At 44.3% G+C, this 24,455-nt stretch overlaps 1 protein-coding gene across 2 annotated transcripts; it reads right to left on the bottom strand.

Moving 5' to 3' along the window:
• Positions 1–1,061: 1,061 nt before the first annotated feature.
• LOC142184367 (heat shock factor protein 3-like) lies at positions 1,062–23,473 on the bottom strand. Of its 2 annotated transcripts, XM_075259182.1 has the most exons (14): positions 23,329–23,473; positions 18,599–18,707; positions 17,413–17,540; positions 14,344–14,468; positions 11,294–11,369; positions 9,705–9,766; positions 8,434–8,518; positions 7,929–8,086; positions 7,632–7,838; positions 5,920–6,025; positions 4,871–4,943; positions 4,101–4,138; positions 3,939–3,999; positions 1,062–2,681 (listed from the first exon to the last, which is right to left on the bottom strand). In XM_075259182.1, the coding sequence occupies exons 1-14, from the start codon at positions 23,437–23,439 to the stop codon at positions 2,389–2,391; spliced, it is 1,632 nt and encodes a 543-aa protein (XP_075115283.1). In that variant the 5' UTR covers positions 23,440–23,473; the 3' UTR covers positions 1,062–2,388. The 2 variants fall into 2 exon arrangements, with proteins under 2 accessions (XP_075115283.1, XP_075115285.1); XM_075259184.1 differs by lacking the exon at positions 4,871–4,943 and having other exon boundaries at positions 4,101–4,166.
• Positions 23,474–24,455: the final 982 nt, after the last annotated feature.

The following is a 24,455-nucleotide window of genomic DNA, read 5'->3' as shown; positions in this document are numbered from 1 at the left end:
ATATCAATGTATAGAATCTCCCATAACATAGTGCAAAAAAAAAAAAAAAAAAAGATTAAAAAAATAAATAAATAAAAGTTGTAAATCCCTCCTTTCCCTAGAAGACATATAAAAGTAGAGAATTACTGTGGAACACATACACATTAGGTATCCCTGTGTCTGACAGTGCCCGGTCTACTGAATATAGGGGATCTGCAGTGCTCCTGTTCTGTCAGGAAGGGGTTAATAGGAGCACTGCAGATCCCCTATATTCAGAAAGACTGAATTCCAAGTGGGGGAAGAAAAAAAAACAAAAAAACCCCTCAGTCCTCAAGCTCAGGGAAGGGGCAGACAGACAACCAAAACACCCCCTCCCCAGCAACTACTGCACCCAAAAACTCCGACCATTTTAATTTTTCAAATTTTCCAGCAGCTGCTGCATTTCCCCCCTCGGCTTATACTCGAGTCAATAAGTTTTCCCAGTTTTTTGTGGTAAAATTAGGGGCCTCGGCTTATACTCGAGTATATACGGTAATCGCATCTTTGCATAGGCTTTAGAAATGCTATTACCAAACCTACATTTAGTATGTAGATTGCTTCAGTGGTTTCTGAATAAGCCCGTTTTTATTCATCTGCTAATTAGTCTGGTGCACAATACATCGTGCACTCCTCTCCTATTGTTTCCTATGAGCACAGCACAGGCTGCTGCTGATGACTCCGCTTCCTGTTTGTACACATACATAGGAGATAATAGCAGGGACGAGTGCTGCTGGGAACTTCCTGTGCTGGCTGGAAGCTCATTAGCATATAAATAAAAACGGACTTGTTCAGAAACCACTGAGGCAATCTACATACTAAAGGTAGGTGTGGAATAGCCTTTCTAAAGCCTATGCAAGGATGTGATTAGTTAATTACTTTTCCCAGTGATGGAGCCCCTTTAATATCAAAGACTTTGTTAGGCTAAGGTCAAACATTGCAGAAAAGCTGCATTTTTTTTTTAATCCAAAGCCAAGAGTGGCGTAAAAAGGAAATGGAAATATAAAGGAAGCCCTTAAACGTCTGCCCACTGGCTTTAGCTCAAAAAAAAAAAAAAAAAATGCAGCTTTTCCACAACATGTAGCCTAAGGGCCAGTTCACATGGAGATTTTGGACCGCTGCCTCAGAATCCACCTCCAAAAAAAGGCCACGGCAGTGCACCGGCTTCCAGCCGCTGAATCCATGGCAAAATAGGGCAGCTTGATTCTTTTTTTCCACGAGTGGGGAAAAAAAAAACGCTAGCGGAAAAAAAAAAGAAAGAAGAATTGAACGGCTCTCATTGAAGTCAATGGGAGACATTTTTTGGAGCCGGGTGCTGAGGTGGATTCCGCATCAAAATCCAGAACCAAAAAAACTCAGTGTGAACTCAGCATAAGCCTTAAAGACTAGAGATGAGCGAGTACTATTCGAAACGGCAGTTTCGAATATCACGCACCCATAGGAATGAATGGACGCAGCCGGCACGCAGGGGATTAAGCGGCAGAACGCAGGCCCTGTCTGCGTGCTGACCGGCTCCATTCATTGCTATGGGTGCGTGCTATTCGAATCTACGGTTTCGAATACTACTCGCTCATCTCTACTAAAGACATTTTAAGGCTGAGGCCCCACGTTGCGGAAACGCAGCTCTTTTTGTTGCAGATTTTATTGCGTTTTTTCGAGCCAAAGCCAGGATTGGATTGAGCAGAAGGTAGAAATATAAGAACTTCCTATATATATATCCCATTCCTTATGTAGCCATTCTTGGCTTTGACTCAAAAACCTGCAATAAAAAAAAGCTGCATTTCTGCAACGTGGGGCCTTAGCCTTAAAACGGCCATTTTTGGCCTAGCTGCAGGCTCTTTATACTGAGGTCTAGATGTAAGCTACAGTAGGAAAGAAATTCTGGCTTTTGCTTCCACCTTGTCTTCCGATGCGACACTTACCTAATGTTAAGGGTTTATATTCTCCTTCTATCCTTTGTATATTAGCCTTCTGATTTTACTGTATTCCTACATGTGCAAATGGACCGATAAAAACCCGACGCCCTCAAACTTAGCTCTTGTAGATAAATAGTGAAGTCTTTTCTACACAAAACATCAGTGAGCCCTAATGCAGTTGCAGGAGCGATGCTCTGCACGTTGGCATTTCCATAGCTTATGGTAAAACTCTCGTTTTATTCTGTTTTTAAAACAAAAATTAAAAAACAAAAACAAACTTCTCACCATCCAGGGTTACAACATAGCAAATAAACGTATCCTTTTAAGAAAAGAACATGATACAACAGTAATATCTGCGGACTTATTGCAGGAGAATGATGTAAAACAGTCTATAGTTAGGACACTCGCAGAGTATATCACCTAACACGCAAGAGGTTCAATAAAAACTAATCTGCTATTAAAGGCTTTCAGAGTCTGTGACTTCCTCTAGAAGTTTGTTGACCGGGCTGAGGACGAATATGGGTTGATGCTCGTTGGAGCCGCTGAGATCTTCTACCAGGAGGTCTGTGGCTTTGCTGGAGTTATTCTGACCGCTGGTGTTATTCTGGGCTGCCGAGCTGCAGGGATACATCCCATCTTCTAAGGTCATCATAAAGTCTCCCGGATCTATTGCCCCTGCTCCGACATTGTCTGATGGGGCGTCAAAGAGGGACAGCAAAGGGTTCCCCATGTACTGCATCAGCTGCTTGTCTAGAAGCAAAAGACAAATATTTAATAAGAAAATCAGCATTTGCACTCACATCACTGTAATACGGAGGGTCCGCAGATCTGTTACCAAGACTGATGAGAGGACACAACACTGAAAGTCAATGGTGGTCTCTTGAAGTACTGCATCTGACTAAAAGAGACCTCTAAGGCTGACTTCAGGATTTTGAGGTCGAATTTGCCTCAAAATCCTGACCAAAAAGACGACTCCCATTGAAATCAATGGGAGCCAACCAGGTCTTTTTTTCCGAGAGCCGGAACAAATGGCTCCTGGACAAAAAGAAAGGACATGCTCATTGTTTGCGAATCCGCCTGAAGACGCTCCCTCCTCCCGACTAGGCCCATTGGGTCTAATCTGGAGTGCAGTGCGCGACTGGATGCCGGTGTACTGCACCGGCATCCAGTCATGGCTACCCATTTTTTTTTAGTCCGGAAACTGAGGTGGCCTCCAAAAAAACTCAGCCTAAAGTATTCACTAATGAAATTGACCGTTTGCTACTGGCATAACTCTTATTCCCATTGCTACGCCCCCTTCCGTTCTTCCCCGGTCTCCAAGCACAGCTTCTGACTGTGAAGATCTACGGTACCGGGACCGAAAGCTCTTTACCCGGGGCAAAGATCGGGACAGCCAGCAGTGCGCTGAATTCGGCGCACTGTCGGCTTTCCTGCAGTTGGGCCTGTGCCCCAAACCATGAAAGGTCCTCTTTAAATCAGACTGCAAGCTCTCGTGGGCAGGGCCCTCACTCCTATTGTTTGATATATTCATTTCTTTGCCACATTGTAATGTTAAACACTGTCTGCTCAAGTACCCTCTGACTTGTAAAGTGCTGTATGAAGTATAATTATTTATTATGTTTTAATACCTATAAAAAAAAAAAAAAAATTGAAAAAAATAAAAAATTCTTGGAGTCACTATATTCTGACACGGATTTCTTTTTAAATATTTGCATATACAAGGCTGCATAAAACATTTTTATGCTAGGGGCTAGAATCGTTGCAGTGCTTGTAACTACAAGCCTAAGAGGCTTTCAACAAGCTACTGCCTGTTTCACTCGTCTCGTTCCATGGCAAAATGGTGGCACCCATTCGCCATTGGCAAAATGATGCCTTAGTCAGCTTTGACCGATGCGTCAGAAAGATTCATACCCTCCATCAATGCGGGCATTGCAGCTGGGTCTCCACTAAATAATACAGCGGAGACCTGGCGGCCGCTCAGCTCCGGAAACTCAAATAAACTCAAACCTTTATTCAAATGATCATCGTTGCTCAGTATGGCAGTGTCTCCAGGGTTCTGTTGTATATCCTACAAAATAAAAAAAATAATATGTATTTGTACAGGTCAAATAAAAAAATTTCAGTAAACTTACAGCATGGAAACACTAATCCACCAGCATACGTACTCACATTGACTATGCTGGCGTTGGTTACAACATCTGGATTATCTGAGGATGATAAGTCAGGTTTAAACAGCTGCAAAAAGCAAGTTGAAGAGATAAAACAAGATTTTCCACCTGTTCTGTTTTACGATCTACACTGGAAAGCGGTATAATATAGGAAAATCGCAAATAAACAAGGCAGTGTACACAGCCGTGCGCAAGCAGAACTTTTCTCTCCGCTGGATTCGTGCGGACACCATGCATGGTGCGATCCGTGTGGGTTCTTAGCTGACCGCTTTTTAATGCGCATAGGTTTCCCTTTGGGGGGGTCCCTAAGCGGACTCCTCGAACGGAATACCAAATGCAGATGTGAACCAGGCCTTCCGCTCCAGATTAGGTCCAAATGAATGGGCCTAGTCGTGAGGGAGTCTTCACGCAGAGGCTGATTCAGCTGTGGAATCCACGGCAAGATAGGGCAGCTTGCTTCTTTTTTCCCGCGAGCAGGAAGAAACTACTAGCGGAAAAAGAAGTCAACGGCTCCCACTGAAGTCAATGGGTGGTGTTTTTTGGAGCCGGATTCTGAGTCGGATCCCGTGTCAAAATCTGGATCCAAAAAACTCGGTGTGACCTCAGTTTAAGAGGTTTAGCTTACCGACTTCAATACTCTGAAATAACTAAACTGACCTGCGCACCCTTCTTGGTTTCATTTGGAAAAACATACAGATTCCTGAAAACTGTCTTTTCTGACATTGAAATTATAAGGAGGTTGAAAGGACAAAAACAGGAGATGCTACTTACAATAAACCAAGACTGTGGAGTTGGAGTCTGAACCAATTTTGGGTGGAGTCGACTTTGGCTTTAATAAAAAGTTCTAGAAACCAATTAAAAATAATTCTTATTTTAAAGAGATGTTTAGTTTGTTACATATTTACTCTCTTAGGGGGCTCACACTACCGTTGGTGTAAGACAGGTACTTTCCACTGTTAATGTCCGTTCAAAATCTTGTGCGGACATTAGCAGCGGACACTAGCTGTGTCCGTGACATTTTGCATTGATTTAAATGGGCATCGGGTGCGTTTTACTGTCAGTGTCTGTCCTTAAGTGTCCGTTCCCAACGACGTCTGACTTTTCAACCCGACATGTCGGGTTTTGCTGTCCGCTTGAAAAGTCGGACATCTTTGGGAACGGACACCCATGGAGTGTAAAACAACGCACCCGATGTCCATTTATACCAATACAAAATGCCACGGACACAGCTAGTGTCCGCTGCTAATGTCCGCGCAAGAGTTTGAGCAGACACTAGCTGTCGGACACCGACGGTAGTGTGAACGCCCCCTTGGATGAGCCTTACTTAGGGTTGAGCAATCAGGGATCGGAAAAGATCGGATTCCGATCTGCGGTCAAGTAAATTTCACGTTCACGATCGGAATTCCGATCCCGATCTTTTCCGGCGGGATCAAGATCGGAGGTTCTCTCAAGATCGGCTCACTCCTATTCATGTATATATCATAAATAGGGTTGAGCGATCGGGATCGGCAAAGATCGGATCCTGATCGGCGATCGAGCAAATTTCACAATCGGCTGGAAAATGATTGGAAATCGGATTTTTAAAATCGATCCTGAAATCTCAAGATCGGCTCAACCCTAGCTTTACTGCTTCTGACTGACCATGGATAAATGGTGGTGTCTGGGTCTCTGGTTTGGCCTCCTGACTCCACAGCCTTGCAATAAACACTTAGTACCTGAGCTTTATTATAAAAGAAAACTACAAAAAAAAAAAACTAGCACAAGTACGCTGTGCAAAACATTACAGATTTAATATTTACAGTCGCCAGGGCTAGTCTCACCTCATCAAGAACATCTGTGTCTACATTCAGCTTCTTCCGGGACAACATGGCTTGCAGATCTTCCAGACTAGCATCAATGCAACTGAGGAAATCCTGGATTTCATCTCTAAAAACCAGAAGACATCATCATATCAGTTTATGAGAAACACAACACATCTTGATCTAATGGTAAGCAGTTGCTCCTATGGTTCGGAGGTGTCCTTGCATTGCCATAATGCTTTGCTTTTAGTGCACTGCAAGCTATCATTGTAGACTGGCTGATATTTTGATAGATTGGATTTGGGGGTTTTCCTGGACTTACATATTGATGACCTACTGTATGCTTAAGTCAATATCAGCTGGTGGGAATCTGACACTTGGCACCTCCAGCGACTAGATATGGCAGAGACAGCAGTAGTCACATTCCGCTATTTCAGTTCATACACACAACTATGGCATCAGATGTCTGACCCCCAATGCTCGGATACTAGTAATCTATCGTAAGGGGAGGATCAATAGCAAAGTATGACTCCCAGGGTGAGAAGGACGTAGGAGGAGGAAGAAGAGATCTGTATAGCTCAGCACATAGAGCAAAGCTCTGACGTGACATCAGGAAAATCCAATTGACTCAGCAAGAATAGAGAAGTTTCCTAATGTTACAACATGCGTGCATTACTAATATACTAATAGGTAGTTGTGCAAGAATATAACTTGAGGTTGGCTTACCATACCAATAATAGTTTGTTAACAGAACTATTTCAGGTCATACAGTCAGTTTTTATTAGAAATTTTTAATTCTTTAAAGGGGTTTCCTTCTGAGACACCTTATTCATATAAGCCATTATGCATTAAATGGAGCCGGTGAGGTCTATTTGGGATCCTACTAAACCACCTATGGGTTCTTATGGACTAGTGGTTTAGTGTACCAAATAGCCCTCGGATCCAATTCACAACCTCAGCTGTTAGCCAGAGTTGAGCACTGTTACATAGAGTAACGTTGTCTGAAGCACCAGCCCCGTATTACAAAAGACAACCCATTGTTTTAAAGAGGACCTTTCATGGTTTTGGGGCACAGGCAGTTCTATATACTGCTGAATTCCGCGCACTGTCGGCTTTCCTGATCTGTGCCCCGGGTGAAGAGCTAGAGGTCCCGGTACCGTAGCTCTTCACAGTCAGAAGGGCGTTTCTGACAGTCAGTCAGGAACGTCCTTCTGTTCAAGCAGCTCCTATCGCGCTGTACAGTGTGAGCGGGGAGGAACGCCCCCTCCCTCTGCGCACAGTGCTCGTCCATAGACGAGTATTATCAGGAGGGGAGGGGGCGTTCCTCCCCACTCACACTGTACAGCGCTATAGGCGCTGCTTGTATAAAAGGATGTTCCTGACAGTGTCAGAAACACCCTTCTGACTGTGCAGAGCTACAGTACCGGGACCGCTAGCTCTTCAACCGGGGCACAGATCGGGAAAGCAGACAGTGCGCTGAATTCAGCAGTATATAGGACTGCCTGTGCCCAAACCATGAAAGGTCCTCTTTAAAGGGGCTTTATGCCTTGATTAATTTCAGCAGCGATCGGAACATTTACCGTCACGTTTCCCTACAGATTTCCGCCAATTCCCCAGTGTCCCAGGAGGGAGACTGCTGATTGGGATAAGACCCCTCTAACAAGGAGAGACTACGGAAAGCAGTTTTAATAGCTTTGCTGTGTATTCTAGTCATTGGTATATAGTGTACTTACCTGTCCAGAAGGTCATAGTTGTTCCCTGCACAGTTTTCATTCAGAATAGAGTTAATGACGCTGTCGGGGTCTTCAGAGGCGTTTGGCTGTACAACATCTAGCGCCAGCTCATCGCTTACACCGGCATTGCCTGGATTCAGGCTTTGATCTGCTAGTGACTGCAACTGCAGAACTGAATCATCAATGACGACTTCTTGTATTAAATCACTACAGAGGGAGAGAAGAGTAAGATGTGAGATCCTGACATCACGCCACAGTCTATAGTGACTATACCCTCCTGCAATGTGCGGTCCTTACTCGGTGCCTGCTGAAGGTGCTGGAAGGACTGCCACATTCTGTTCTGGCTCCACAGTATGGATGGAAGTTTTTGAGGTCCCCTCTCCAGGACTGAAGATCTCATGGATCTCTAGCAGGTTATCTCTAGAGCTCCCAGGGTTTTGAGTGGAGTAGCGCACCTTGCAAAAAAAAAAAAAAAAAAAAATTATACAGATACAAGCTCGGCTGAATGGTGCACATTTCATAAACAGGTAGAGGGGAGAAAAGAAAAGGACAAAGCAAGAACAAATGCATTGCACAGTAGAAATCCATCTTCCGAATCCTAATCTCTCCCAACATGTACCTTAGGGGTCATTCGGTTAGGTTAAGGGTTAAGATGCATTACATTGCTCTATACCATTTGACTGGCCAGACATGGGTAAACCGCATGGATATAAAAATGATACATAAGCATAGCTTTACATGATAGAAATGCAGACACACAAAACACATCAACATGACAAGTTCTGAAATGTAGATTCCTCACCTCTTCCCCCACACCTTCAGGAATCTGCAAGATTTGTCGACTGTATTTTGGTGGAGATGACTGAGTTGGCTCGAGCGTTAACTGTCTGCAAGCAAAACAAGTTAGACATGAAACATGCCGCCTGTAGGGAAATATTCTTATTCTGTGCTATTGCCGCTGTTATAGGTGTGTGGAATGTAAACCCAGAAGTCAAATGAAAAGGTATGCAAGGAATTATAAGAGAATATTCAGAAAAGGTTTGGTACTAGCGCTCAATAATCTCCGCATTCACATTTGTGAAAGCAACAAAAACAAATCCCAACGAGGACAAGCAACGAGAAGCAGAGCTTAGGCTAAGGCCCCACGGGGTGACCCACAGCGATAAAGCGAAGCAGGAAAAACCGCAGTGGGAATGCATGGTGGTTCTTCCCGCAGCGCTTTAAACAGAAAGTTTGCGGAGTTTTCCTTCGCAGACTGTTACAATTATATCTATGGAGGAATCACTGGCATTTCTGTTTTGGAAATTGCAGTGTGTCCACACCACAGTATTTAGTGCAAAGTGGGCATGGGATATGCTTGAATCCCTTCCACTTTGCCTGTATTGTAAAACACTGCGGGAAAATCAGTGGCGTAACTACCGGGTAGCAGGGGCAGCAGGTGCCACAGGGCCCAGCGACAGCAGATACCCCTGCGGGGTTTTATTTCTTATTAGTCCATTACCGGCTGGAATAACGGGCCCTATTTACTTACCGATCCTGGCAGGGGCCGGGATCGGTAAGTGACACCGCGGGTCCCAGAAGCACTATCATTATAGTCGGGGGTCTTTTCAGACCCCCGAGTATAATGATCAGAGGCCCCGGAGAGGTAAAGGAACATAATAAACATGTTGTTACTTACCTTTCCACGCTCCTGGCAGGCTTCGGGCCTAGTTGTGTGACGTCCCATGACCCGGGCCTGCGTCCCGGGTCAAGTGATGTGATTACGTCATTAAAGAAAGCCGACACCACCGAGGACTGCCGCAAAGCGGGAAATGGGTAAGTAACAGAGTTTTTTTATGTTTGTTTGGGGGTCGGTTGGTTGAGGTCTTCGATGTCGGTCAGGAAGGGGGAAGGAGGGGCCCATGTCAAACGTTCGCCATGGGGACCCGCCATTCCTAGTTACACTACTGGGGCAATTCGTCGCGTTTCCAGGACCATGGGGCCCCGACCTAAGAAGGTTTTTCAGTCTTCTCGCCAAGAAGCAAACAGAAATATGCAAGAAAAAAAAAAAAAAATGTAGGAATTTACATATACCTTTTCCTTTTTGGCGTCATTACAAGGTTTCCCCGCATTAAGCTCAGGATGAACTGAAGCACCTAGAAAATGATCCAAAAAAAAAATATAACAGGTTGAGTAGTGTACTTCTGTAGGAGGCACTAAATGTAATATTTGGGACCCACAACAGTCGAGATCAATGTTAAAGACGACCTTTCAAAAATTCTGACTCTCTGCATCATTTAATAGATGTAGCTCCACGGATTTTGGCACAGTTGTAGTTTTTTTTCTCTAGCCCCTTCCATGGCTGAAACTAACAGCAACGATTGCTGAGGAATGGTGGGGAAGGAAAAAAAAACCCAACAAAACAAAACAAAAAAAAAAAAAAAACTCATAATATGCCAATACAAAACTTTTTTTTTTTTTTTTTTTTTTTTTAAGTACTATAGCAATACAAAGCTTACATAAATTTGGTATTGCTGTGGCAAACAAGCTGTGCCCTTATGGGGTTAAGATGCCTTAGAAAGGGACAAATTTTTGAACTATTTATATGGGAAATAAATATGTACAATAAAAAAAGTGACAGTTTTGAGGCAGCCACGTGTTTACTGTACAGAATCTGTAGAAATGAAAGGCATGCTACTGGATTCAGGGGCCCATGTGACAATCCATTCAGGAATTTGACGGATGTGCCAAGTCTTGGTCATGTGACAGACTCCATTCTACACAATGGGTCTGAGGAATGTGGTGTTGGTGACATCTACAGGGGAACAAGAGGAACACGCTGTTCTCCACACAAGTAACTTCAGGTTTTGGGGGTGTATAATGCACTGGTAAGCTGTATAAGGCTAAGGCCCCCACAGGCCGTAATCGCAGTGCTAAAGCGCTGCGGAAAGAACCGCTGCGTGATCGCATTGCGGTTCTTTCCGCAGCGCTTTGAAGAGAAAGTTCACAGAGATTTCGTCTGCGGACATTCTCTTCCCATTATATCTACGGGAAAGCCGCCGGCATTTCCGTAGATATAATTGACATGCTGTGATTTGCAAAGCCGCAACGGCTTTGCAAATCGCAGCGTGTCCGCACTGCATTTTTTCCCGCAAAGTGGGCATGGGAGTCGCATGAATCCCATCACCTTTGCTTGCACTGTAAAACGCCGCAATTTTTCCCGCAGCGTCTCCGCTGCGGGCAAATTGCGGCATTTACGTCCCATGGGGCCCTGGCCTTACTCCGTTAAAGAGGACCTTTCACGTCCTCATAGATATGTGGTTTTATATACCGCTAGGAAGCACAGTGCTCTGAAGTCACCCTGGTGCTGGAGAGATCAGAGCAGTGCTCTTCCATAGACTTGTACTATCAAGGGAGTGTATTCCTCACAGCCCGGCGATGACGCCAAGATGTAAGGTCCACCTTTCTGACAGTGGGGAGATACTGGTGCCAAAATTAACGGCACAAATATCTCTAGCACACTGGGAAAGCCGAAAGTGTACTGTCTGATTTCTAGCAGTATATAATACCGCATATCTAAGAGGATGTGAAAGAATCTCTTTAAGAAAGCAATAGCACAGACCTTATACACTAACACCACACTTTGCAGTTGCTGGCAGCAGTAAGGATGCAGTGTAACTTACCTTGGAAAGAAGCTTCTGCTGTTGACTATGTCTTCTTCTGAGCATGGAAACTTCTTTCCATAGAGCTTGATTTTCTCTACAAACAAACATTGTGTTAACATACAAATCAATAGAATAAAAAGTTTACAGAATGATAACATACGTGCTGCAAACACAAAAAAACATACGTGCTGCTAAAGCAAAAAACAAACATTAGCTAGCATTATAGATTGATCACCAACCCCGATAGTAGCAAAGCAGTGCTAGACTATAGCAGGTAGCACTCAGGAGTAGAGATGAGCGAGTACTATTTGATCAAATACCTTCCTGCCACAGGTATGCGTGTAAGCGGCCGAACACCACGGTGTGAAACGCATTGAATATTCGATGTGCTTAACCCCTTGGTGTTTGACCGCTTACACACATACCTATGGCAGGAAGGTATTCGATCGAATACTACTCGCTCATCTCTACTCATGAGCGATTTTGAGACTCTGGTGTACTTTTAGACAGTCTAGTCCAAGACTACACCACTTATTAGATGGCTTAGTTTACGACAGGGTGTCAAAGAAAGGTCAGTCCTCGAAGTATGATGTTTGGATCGAGTATGGAGGGATCAGAAGCAGATTGAAAGTGTCGACAGCTTTCGCAAAATATGGGAATTCCTTCTCGTCATCTTCTAAGGGGGTTTGAGAAGAATGGTACTGTCTGTAACAAGTATAGCAGCTTCAAGAGTTCAGCAGTTTAAAGTTGGTTGCACGCGACCATGTGCTAACCGGCTGCCGAGAATGAATGGCACGGGACCCGGGCTATTGTGTGATCTTAGGTTGGATGACGGATTCACTGTTGCCTGGAGAGGAGGGGGGCAGAGATCTCTGTATTTTTTTCGGAACAGTTATATTCTGCTCTGCATCTGGACAGTCCAGAAGGCTAATTGTAGTTTGCTGACAAAGGCTCAGGCAGTGTCTGTTATTTCTCTATGTAAACACAAAGATAACATTGAGTTGTTTGTCCTGGTAGGAGGTAAGTGTTTTCCAACCCTGTGTATTATAATATACATTTACTGTACATATTTGATCTACATCATTAAAGATTTCTAGTAATGGTAAAGGCAATGTCTATATCTATAGAGGTGCGTCACAGTGTCCTGTCCATTAAACAGTCCAAGCCCACCAATCAACTTGTTGAAGAATACAGGAAGTGAGAAGAGGAGACAGCAAGAAACCAGCTGAGTTGGGGAGATGGGAAACCCCTTTAAAGCTGAATGTAACAACCTTCACGGCTGGGTGGTCTGGTTTCACCAGGCTGGATAACCCGAGAGAGGATAAGATGAGGTTCCAACGGCTATGGGACAAATATGACACCCCACATCGTACCTTCTATCATTTTCTGCAACTGAGACATGCCTTCCTAGTCCAGTTCTCTGCCTCCCCCTCTCACAGCCTAACTGGGCCTAGGTTAAGGAGGCCTGGATGTCGATAGCTGGGAGTCCGACACTGAGGCCACTGCGCTAACAATTGGCTCACCGAACTATATAATACTCATTCTGCTTATTTAACTCCTTTAGGCCTTCATAAAATGGCTATTATGTCCAATTCAAATTGCCCAAGTTGTAGGTCTGAGAAGTCCGACTTTGGACATATTCGATGCGCTTAAGCCCTTAGTGTTCGGCTGCATACACGGATACCTATGGCGGGGAGGTATTCAATCGAATACTACTCCATTACTGTACATTGCAACTCCATTTTCATGAAAATCAAAGTTTTATCCTTATGCCCATTTTAGCTAAAAAGAGGCTTCAGAGGAGTTTCTTCTTCTGGGGCTTCACTTTTCTGTTCTAGATAATTGCCCCCCAGTTTCACCCCCCCCCCATTCCTCTAGTGACAACTTCGCTATGTCTGCAGTCAAAGGTAGCTTTCTGGAATGGACAGTGAAGCCCTAGCAGGAGAAGAACACCCCAAAGCCATGATTTGCATGAAAATGGAGATGCAAAGCAGAATAAGAAAGACATCTTCGGAAAGCATACAAGCAGCACTATAAGGTAATGTGATTAGTTTGATACCAAGTTTCCTGCTGCCAGAATGCTTTTGAATGGGACTGACAAAGTTAGCAGCTATCCACATGACTGGGGGGGGGCTCTATTTTTACCTGATGTTTGAAGCAGCATGTTGTGCAGGCACATTTACGCTCTCCTTCATACCCATTAGCAGAGCACTTTAGTCATCTAACTTTGGCTGTCCTATGGAGATGAATGGAGAGGCATCATAGGTGACCTACTGTGCCAATTATACTGGGAATATAGGACTCCCCCGTTCCGTGATCTTGTGGATAGGTGAGAACTTTTACATTTGATATAACTCCTTTACTGGAACAAACCTTTCCTTTAAAGTGCATGTGTCTTTTCTGCGGACTTTAGAATAATCCATTGTGTGTGTATTAGAGATGAGCGAGCACTATTCGAAACAGTCGTTTCGAATAGCACGCTCCCATAGAAATGTATGGATGTAACCAGCACGCGGGGGGTTAAGTCTACGTGTCGGCCGCTTCCCTTCATTTCTATGGGAGCGTACTATTCGAAACGGCTGTTCCGAATAGTGTTCACTCATCTCTACTGTGTAGACATGAGCAGAACTACCAATTTCTTTCCATCAAATGAATGGTTGCCCCCCCCCCACCCCATCCCCTTTAGTCTCCACATCTAATTGCCAGTTGTCCCTGAACTCAGCACTGAGTGAGTACAGAGTGGCTGCTATGATGTCTCATACACATATAAAGAGATTCTGCAGCATGGAGGACATTATACAGCAGTACTGAGCAGCGTTTCTGTGAATATAACAGTGAAGGGCTACACTTAGTGGAACCAGAAACGTATCTATGCCATTCATGTTTCTTTCTTCAGTTACTCCCTTCGAAATCCTCCAGTGCTACAAAGACTTCTACGGACAGCACATGTCACTTGCTCCCTCTGTCACTGACTAAGAGCGGGTAGCCGGTGTAACTAATGAAACCAATGCCGAGCAGTAGAAATGATCTTAGTAATGTAGTTGACATTGAGTGGGTCTGCTACTTACCTTCTCATATTTTCCAGCTTTGAATCCAAGTTGCTCTGCACATCTTTTAGATCTTGCAACTCTGTGACCACTTTCTGTAATTCTTCCTGCGTGAGATGCGGCTCATCAGACTTCACTGAAGTTATCTATAATGCAAACAAGTCAAAATCTATCAATTCAAGAATTTTGCAAAGACGCTCGACAGAGTAATAAATCAAGTGTGTTAAAGAAATGGAAAAAAAAAAAAAAAAAGTAAAAATTTCTTTATATATATATATATATATATATATATATACACACACACACACACACACATATATATATATATATATATATATACACATACACACACAGTGGGTGCGTGTGAACGCTTCAAAATGTCTGATATTTTGATAAGTCATCCATCTCTAAAGCGACAACTGACTATTTTGCCAAATGTGACCGACAGATGGCTTTCAAGTAACTGGACTCGCCTCAATCCGTTTGCCTATGTCAGCTTAAAATATTTAAAGGGATCCTATCATTAAAACTACATTTTTTTTTTCTCAATAAGACATAGAAATAGCCTTAAGAAAGGCTATTCTTCTCCTACCTAGAAGTCTCCTCCGCACCGCCGTTCGGTAGAAATCCCGGTTTTCTTTGGTATGCAAATGAGTTCTCTCCACGCACTGGGGGTGTCCCCAATGCTGCGAGAGAACTCTCCACCGCCGCCTCCATCTTCTTCTGGAATGGCCTCTCCCTGCATCTTCTTCTGGCGCTGGCTTAAAACTTCCAGGCATGCGCAGTTGGCTCTACCGTTGGGCCTCAGGCAGAGCCGACCGCGCATGCCTGCCTGGTTTAAGCGGCCATTTTCTTGTGACCACCTACACAGTAAGCTGGGGGAAGCGGCCATAAGAAAATGGCCGCACGCATGTACATTCAGCTCTGCCTGAGGCCTGATGGCAAAGCCAACTGCGCACGCCTAGAAGTTTGACCCCAGCACCGGAAGACGACGCGGGGAGAGGCCGTTCCAGAAGAAGATGGAGGCGGCACTGGAGAGTTCTCTTGCAGCATTGGAGACACCCCCAGTGCTTTGTATGATGGAAGAATTGTAGGACAGCGAATAAGGCTGGTAATGGTGCAAACAGAGAGATGCACTATAAGGATTTTTTTTTTTTTGCAGTGCATATTCAAGTATTTCATTGTGACGGCTTCCCAGAAACCTTGGGCACATGTTTCATGGATGACAACACGTGGCAGTCATGAAACAATCAACTGTGAGTGTTAAAAACAGAACTGCCAGCATACACCAACAGCGGCAAAAAGAAAACTTTAGGCCTTTATCCTATCATCTAGGAGCTTTGCCTACGTATACAGTATATATCATCTGTAGAGTGTAGACATAGCTTCAAAACAGGTTTACAGCACTATAGCAAAGCTACATGCAAACACAAGCCTTCCTTTTTTGCTGTGGCTTCCACAACTGTGGTCGCCATAAATAAAACTGATCATGGGTGAAGAAACAGCGCTGATAAATTAGGCTCTTTAAGCCATCTGTCATTGTGCAGACTACACAGTAGGCACCAGTTGGAGGTAAATTTAGTTACTGAGGATAACGTTTACCAGTGGATGATTCAGCAGTAGGAAAACATGTCCTATTTTAAGAAAGATACGTATTAGAAGTTACAGGGAGTCTATCGCCGCCCCGGCTGCTTTAAACTGCTCCCATAATGCTGTAAACCGAATAAAAAGAAATAGCGGTGACAGACTCCCTTTAATCTTATGTGCCAGATGGGATAGATTTCTGTGGTCACCAATCTGCATTAAATAGATACCGCAGATTGTATGAGGTTTTGCCTTTGGCTTTTTCCCAACATTTCTGACTTAGAAAGTGGGAATATCAGCGAATTGGTCATATTTAGAAACTGAAAACTTAAACTGCTGTGATACTTCATATGGTGTGAATACATATGGCATGTTACGTCTTAAAGGGGCTCTATCAGCAAAATTTTGCTGTATGAGCCCCACACATATGCGTGAATAGCCTTTAAAAAGGCCATTCAGGCACCGCTAATCTTATTTTAAATCCCAGTCCCGTTTTAAAATAAAACTATAAAAACATATGTAAATCACACCTATCGTGCACCCTGGGCGGTGATGCACGATCCGACGTCATCTTCTGGCACGCCTACCCCTTCTTTCTTCTTCTTTTGGCGACGCCCTCCGGTCCTGGCTCTTCCCCGGCTTCATCTTCATCCTCTTTCGGTGGTTCAAATCCAATTGGTTGAAATTCGGCGCGTGCGCAGTAGCGCTCCTCCGGAGCTACCGCGCACACTCCGGTGGCACTGCCATTGAGAAAAATGCCGCCGGAGTGTGCGCAGTAGCTCCGGAGGCAGCGCTCCTGCGCATGCGCCAGATTTCAATCAATCAGATTTGAACCGCCGAAAGAGAATGAAGATGAAGCCAGGAAGAGCCAAGACTGGAGGGCATCGCCGAAAGAAAGAAGAGTTAGGCGTGCCAGAAGATGACGTCGGATCGTGCATCTCTGCCCAGGGTGCACGATAGGTACGATTTACATATATGTTTTTTAGTTTTATTTTAAAACGGGACTGGGATTTAAAATAAGATTAGCGGTGCCTGAATAGCCTTTTTAAAGACTATTCACGCATATGTGGGGCTCATACAGCATAATTTTGCTGATAGAGCCCCTTTAATTGCCCTGTTCTTTGCTGAATGACACCATAATATATTTCTATATTATTTTATTGATATTATAATAAAACAAACAAAAATACAGAAGATTATTATATCCTGACAGGGTAGATGGGCAAGTTGGGCAGCCTGTATATAAAATTCAGAGTAGGAAAGAAAGTTATGATACATAGATGGTCAGACATCAAAGGAGGAAAAAAGGAAGTGATGCGAGGGTCGTTTGCACCCCCCCCATGCACCTTGTTGCAACCGTGATCCCTACAGATACGCCATTGTTGATCCTAAACCTGCCAATAGCTATAAGGAGAACTTAATGCTTATGTAATGAGAGGATCCACATGTCCACATCATCCTACATTGTTCAAGAACCATCTAGAACACAGTGATAACCATATATACCTTTCGCTTGATATTTTCCAAAAGTTCTGCCTTCCCCTTTTTAAAAAATGGATGCTGAAACTCAATACAGGAGCCACGATCAGATTTCATAAGTCCACTCTCCAGACTCATCACTTTCCTGAAGCCATCTGTAAGGATGCAAATCGTATGAATTATTAGAAACCTTGGAAGTATTTCAGAGACTAACGCTGGGTTCACACCAGTGCCGAACTCCATTTTCAGGTTTCCGTCTTCTGCAGACAGAAGACGGAAATCTGTCAGACCATGTCTGGCCGTGAGAGCCGGTGAGCATTTTGTACTCTCCACAACTAAACAGTTTTTTTTTTTAACCGGACATAGAGTACCGCATGTCCGACTTTGTGTCCGGTTAAAAAACAAAACAAAACTGTTTCGCCATAGACAGCACAAAACGCTCACCGGCGCTCACGGTCCGACACTTTTCAAACCCATTCAAATGAATGGGTTTGAAAAATGACTGCTGGTCAAAACCTACCTGCCACGACCGTGGCGGTCGCGGCTTCCCCCTCCGGAGACGGTGCAAATGAACAGGCCGACTCCGGAGGTTGCTGCCGCCAGGTGGAAGCCGCGGCAGAAACGGCAGCTCGCTTCTTGCCGCTCGCAGAAAAAAAGAACGCTAGTGGTCTCCATACACCACCATTGTATGGAGGCGGATTTTGAGACTAAATCCGCCTCCTTGCCCCCCATGTGAACTAGCCCCTAATCATAGTACCTCATAGAGGGGAATGTTCAGTTTCCAAATCTCACGTAAATCACTTTTATTTATACACAAATGAAGCGAAGAGTACCTAGAGCTGAAACCAAAGCCCAGGCAAGCCAAGACAGACCTCAAAGAACTTTTCCCTTCATTTCCATTTGAATAAAAGCAGCAATTTATATGAAAGTAAATCTCCAAAGATGAATAACTGAGGCGTACTTGGAAACCACAGAATCACCTCTGCATAGATTACATTGAATTTCCTGCTGATAGACTCCCTTTAAGTCAAACAATTGCCCTAGGACAGTCCTGTATATATAAGGGACGGCAGGTGTGATCATACACATTCAATTAACAACCCAGAACGTTGTTAATAGAACGATAAGGATTTGGCGTAACAACCCAGAAGCGCGTTAGATATTTCCTTCCAACCACTTTATGATGAGGATTTGGCAGAGACATTATACATACACATGTTGAGCTGGCGGATGAAGCTGGACAAGTTGTTGTGCTTGAAGTACTTGGGGAGAATCTCTTTCGAGAATCTCTGCTCATCCAGGATACAAAAGTTCTGGCCATTCTGTAATAGAAGAAGCACAATCATTAAGTGCAGGCAGCGGAAAAGATCAAGACATGCAGAGACCATTTGAATGGGTATTTAAAGGTAACCGCCGGTGTCCGTAGGCCGCCTCTCCCCCAGGAAACTGTTCTTTTGTTTCTTTTTTTGCATGGACACAAAGTCCTGCATGTACAACTTTGTGCCGGGCAAAAAAAAAAAAAGTTTACAGGCGGAGAGGACGCATACGGACAACAGCGGTTCAATGAATGGGTTTTAAAGTTGACCACCGGCAAGCTGCCCCCTGTCCAGTTTCCCTGGGGTTTAGGATAGAAACAAGAAAAGAAAACAACTTCTAAAATATTACCTCCATGTTTCGGGACAAAGCACATTATAGCGTCATAATGTCCTCGTTTCATTCCACCACAGTAATATAGACCTCTATGTCCCCTATGTAACATGACATGGTTTCAAACATAGTGTCTTATTGATGTGATAAGAGCGGGTATATATATATATATATATATATATATATATATACACACACACACAGCTATTATTTATGTGTGTGGTTTGTGCCTGCTCATTTGTTTGTCACCCTTTTGTTATGGCCATACCCCCATGTTTATGGCCTTCCTGGTAATACACACATCCATTGGACAGAGTGTGATTTCCTTAGCCCTTTCATGTTGATTTCTTATGTCCAGCTGCCCAGACACCGCTGGAAACCCTTCTACTTAGTTCAAAATTAAGATCAATACCTAGAAATTGGCCTTTAGTGCGGCTTCTGTATTGGGCCAGGATTGCGCGCCGTGCACCTCTGGAAGTCACCGAACGATGGGAATATATCAATGCATGATATATAATGGGACTCCACATCCACTGAGCCATTACACAATGTGTAACCACAGCTAAGTATAATATCTTTGTTTTATTATATTTTGGTGTGATTATAGTCATTCCTTGACCATTTTTGAGCCAACTTGTTAAAACCTGTTTGAATAGACCCTACAAGGGCAATAATATCATCTGTGTAGTAAATGTCTTTACAGGCAGGGAAGGGGCGGTATTCAGCATTTGTGAATGGGGGCTCCTTCATAAGGCTGGCCCTGTGTAATAGTGATGTAAGGACTGTTAGGCTCTTCACACTGCAGTGCTACTATTGCCCCCTCCTCCACATCTAGGCCTGGCTGCAGTCACATTCCCAGACACCATGATTGTTACATTCCTGCTCTCTAGTATAATGAACATATTGGGAAGCTTGATGGCACTTTCAAAGCTTAAAGGGGATGACCTAGTTCTAAAAAAAAATAAAAAAAAAAATAAAAGTTTCCCCAAGTGCAGACAATGCTTTAAAAACCACATATAAGGCCACATGTACCTATCCAGCGTCTTGTGACGAGATCCCCTGCACTGAGATTTGTGAACATGACTATAGCAAGTAAATATCTGTATATATACTAAGGCCAGTGATTGGCTGCAGCTATGTGGGGTGTATACGGATAAACATGCTATAGCCATGTAAAGAAATCCTGGGGGTGAGGAGTAGAGATGAGCGAGTAGGTATTCGATCGAATACTACGGTATTCAAAATATTCGTACTCGATCAAATACCTACTCGCTATTTGCAGTAAATATTCGATTCAGAACCAGCGTTGATTGGCCGAATGCTATACAGTGTATAGCATTCGGAAAATCAACGCTGGTTCTGCCAGAGGCTCGTCTGTGAGGAGGTGGAGTCAAAGATCGGACTACAGCAGTCTCCATTGTGGTCCGATCTTAGACTCTGCCTCCTCACAGACGAGCCTCCGGCAGAACCAGCATTGATTGGCCGAATGTTGTACACTAGCCAATGCATTCCTAGGACAAAAAAGTAAGCTTTCTCTTAACCAGCGTTGTTTTACCATGGGCTCATCTTTGCTAGTTGGGAGAGCTGGCAGCTCGCGGTTACGAGGGAGCTTACTTTTTATCAGCACAACTGCAAGCGCTGTGGAGTTAAAGTGCATGAACCCCATAGACTATAATGGGGTCTGTGCGCTTTAACTGCACAGCGCTCCTCCTAAACTCTCTCCTCCGGCTAGTCGTGGACTTGGTGACTCTCCTTTAGTTGAATAGTGGTTTCCCCTGAAACGAGCATTTTTTCCCATAGACTATAATGGGATTCAATATTTGATCGAGTAGTCGAATATTGAGGCTCTACTCGACACGAATATCGAATATTTCGCTGTTCGCTCATCTCTAGTGAGGGGGGGGGGGGGGGAGGAGAGCTCATCACTAGTAAAGGTCATTCAAGTGTTGCCTGCACTTGGGCAAACTTTTTCTAGGCGATTCCCTTAAAAAAGTCACAACCTAAACGAAAACAAGCCCTTATTACTGGAAACAGTAACACCAGCCCCTTGATAGATGACCCCGGACAGTTCTAGCCGCAGCAGCTCCTGTTGTAACTTGTCCTGGCCCTGCAATCCTACAGCCCGACCTCTACAGGGATACAGATTATTCAGAAAACAACGTGGCAAATGGAAGACGACATTGGTTTTATCCTATTAATATTATAAATGTGAAAGTTTGTGAGTTTGGATGTTTGCATGTTCGGATGTTTGTTCCTCAATCACGGAAAAACCGCTCCACCGATTTGGCTGAAATTTTCCACAAACATAGTTAATACACCAGATTAAATAATAGGCTACTTTTTGTCACAATAGCGCACATACGTTTTTCCCAGGACCCCCACAAAACCCAAACCACCATCTCTGCAATCTCACACACTTTGGACCCCGATTTGGCTGAAATTTTCCACAAACATAGTCCCTACACTCGATTGCGCAATAGGCTACTTTTCGTCACAATAGCGCACATACGTTTGTGCCAGGACCCCCACAAAACCCAAACTCACATCACTATCTCTGCAATCTCACACACTTTGGACCATAGCAAGCCACAAAATTCATATTGCCCTCTCCAGCCTCGCCCCTAACCCCACACAATCACATATACATAGACTTTACCACTTTGCCCCTCACCTTAACGATTCTCTAGGAGGCGCTCTTTAACGCTCCGGAGCAGCCATGTTTGCCGACCCCCACCACTCTGACAATCCGCGACACCGCCCACCCATGTCAATACCCCTAGGCGGTCTAATAAATGCAAAAAAAAAGTTTTAACAAAGTAAAAAAAATATAAAAAAAGGATTAAAAATTCAAATCACCCCCCTTTCCCTAGAACACATATAAAAGTAGTTAAAAACTGTGAAACACATACATGTTAGGTATCTCCGCGTCCGAAATCGCCCGCTCTACAAAGCTATACAAATATTTTTCCTGTTTGGTAAACGCCGTAGCGGGAAAAATGGTCAAAAGTGCCAAACCGCCGTTTTTTCACTCTTTTGATTCTGATAAAAATTTGAATAAAAAGTGATCAAAGCAATAACATTTCCTGAAAATGGTAGAACTAAAAAGTACACCCGGTCCCGCAAAAAAAGACGCCCTATGCATCCCCGTACACAGACGTATAAAAAAGTTATGGCTGTCGGAATATGACGACTTTTCAAAAAAAAAAAAATGTTTTAACACAGTTTTGGATTTTTTTAAGGGGTCAAAATGTAAATAAAACCATATAAATTTGGTATCCCCGGAATCGTAACCAAACACAGAATACAAGGGACATGTCATTTTGGCTGCACAGTGAACGCCGTAAAACCAAAGCCCGTAAGAAAGTCGCAGAAATGCATTTTTTCTTCAAATCCACCCCATTCTGAATTTTTTCCCTGCTTCCCAGTACATTATATAGAATAAATAACGGTGGCATCATGAAGAAAAATTTGTCCCAGGAAAAATTAAGACCTTATATGGCTCTGGGAGCGGAGAAATAAAAAAGTTATGGGGTTTAGAAGGAGGGGAGTCAAAAACGAAAATCAAAAAATGCCATCGGCGGGAAAGGGTTAACTTCAAATACTTCTGTCCCAAAGTCACTATGTAAAGTTTCTCACAACACCGTATATATAGCGGCTCAAATACAAAGTAACTTCAACACAAAAGTCTCACGTATTCTCAGAATTACAGCAAAAACAAGATACAAACTTACATTTCATATCCCATACCTTATACACAAAAACTACACACTACAAAAACCTTACCCGCGCCTGTATATACCCACTGCTACAATCACCGCAGACGAAGTCGCGGGTACCAGCTAGTTAGCTCATAAAAAGCCAAACCATAAGGCAAGGGCGCCCCTATAGGACACCATAGACTTAGCCCAGGGCTCCATGCACGGCCATAGATCATAGACAGGCGATGGGTCCATGGTAACCTACAGGTTGAGGTGACTGATTCAGAGACTTGGGGTCATTACGCAGCTATGTGGGCAGTGCAGTGATGGATACAAGGTAGCCATTGTCTATAAGGGTGAGCGGTCCTAATACACAGCTCAGGCACTACTCTGTATACAGGCAGGCTACTACAGGGTCCATATGGCTTGTCCATCATGACACACACTAGTCACGATGCCACCTGGGCTGTAATGGCTCTGCCTGGCCCCGTGCATTGTATACAGAGTGGGCGTGACTCCCGCACCCGGGCCAGCACACCGCTCCATGGCCACACACTATGACTCAGGACCGAGCAGGTCACCGCACACGTCTTATTACCCAGCTCCACGTAATGACGTCATTATTACTCGGGTCCTCCACCAGCGCCCACAACTTCATGAGGAAGGCCGGGACCAGCGGAGATCCCACCGCAGTGCTGGGCTCCTTCATCCCGACAACGCGACCACCGACTCCGCCACCTCCTGAGGGAAGACACACAAACTACGCAAACACTCCAGCCAGCGCACTTCCGGGAGACTTGTAGCCCGCCCACAGGGCGGACCCGAGCGAGCTCCTCATTGGTCGAGACGTGGCGGTATAAAGATGTTAAAGCCACGCCCCTTTCAGATTGTTTTGAGGAGAGTTGGTGGGCGCGGGTTGTGAGGAGAGTGCGGCCGTGTGCCTCAGGAAATAGTCACTGTACACGGACACACTGCGGGTCGGTGGTCTCAACTTTTATGAAGAGACCACCTGACGTGACGGGAGTCCTCTGACTTACTAATAATGACCCTCATGGTGTGTGGCTGACCCATTGTCTGTGTAGTTAGACACTTTCTACCAGTTCCTGCACCTCCCCCCCCAACATGGAGATGACATACCTGACAACTTAAAGGATTGAAAGGGAGAAAGAATGTGGGGTGCACAACACGTACCCCACTTGCTTCCACTCCGACTCCATCCATTTCGAATTGTGCCCCCCACACAGTATAATGCCCCTATAATCACCCTGACATGGTATGCCCCACATTATAATGACCCCCCCCCCCCCCCAGCTATGACCCCCCCGCCCCACAGGGTGGCATCCCAAATTTATTATCCGGCTCCAGTTTTATGACATATGGATATGGAAAATTTACACCGCTTTACGACTGGTATAGGTTACCGTTCACATCGGTTTGCCTGAATTGTTTAACCCTCTCACTGCCAAGGGTCTCTGGAAATTTTGCACCTCCAGTAGCCAGAGCAATTTTCACAGTTTTGAGATGGACAAATCAAAGCTAAATTGCAAGGTTAAAAAAGCATCCAACCCCCCCCCCCCCCCCATATATATATATTTTCATAAAGTAGACACCTGCAGCATTGTCTCAATGCCTCTTGGTACTGTATACAAACAGGCACCTTCATGCAATTTTGATTTAAAGTGAATGTTGTAGGAAAAAATGCAAATAAATATATATTAGTTGTTA

This window comes from Leptodactylus fuscus, chromosome 11 (assembly GCF_031893055.1).
Source record: "Leptodactylus fuscus isolate aLepFus1 chromosome 11, aLepFus1.hap2, whole genome shotgun sequence".
NCBI lineage: Eukaryota > Metazoa > Chordata > Amphibia > Anura > Leptodactylidae > Leptodactylus > Leptodactylus fuscus.
The sequence above is the reverse complement of the archived record's forward strand: the minus strand, read 5'-3'. Positions and strand labels throughout refer to the sequence as shown.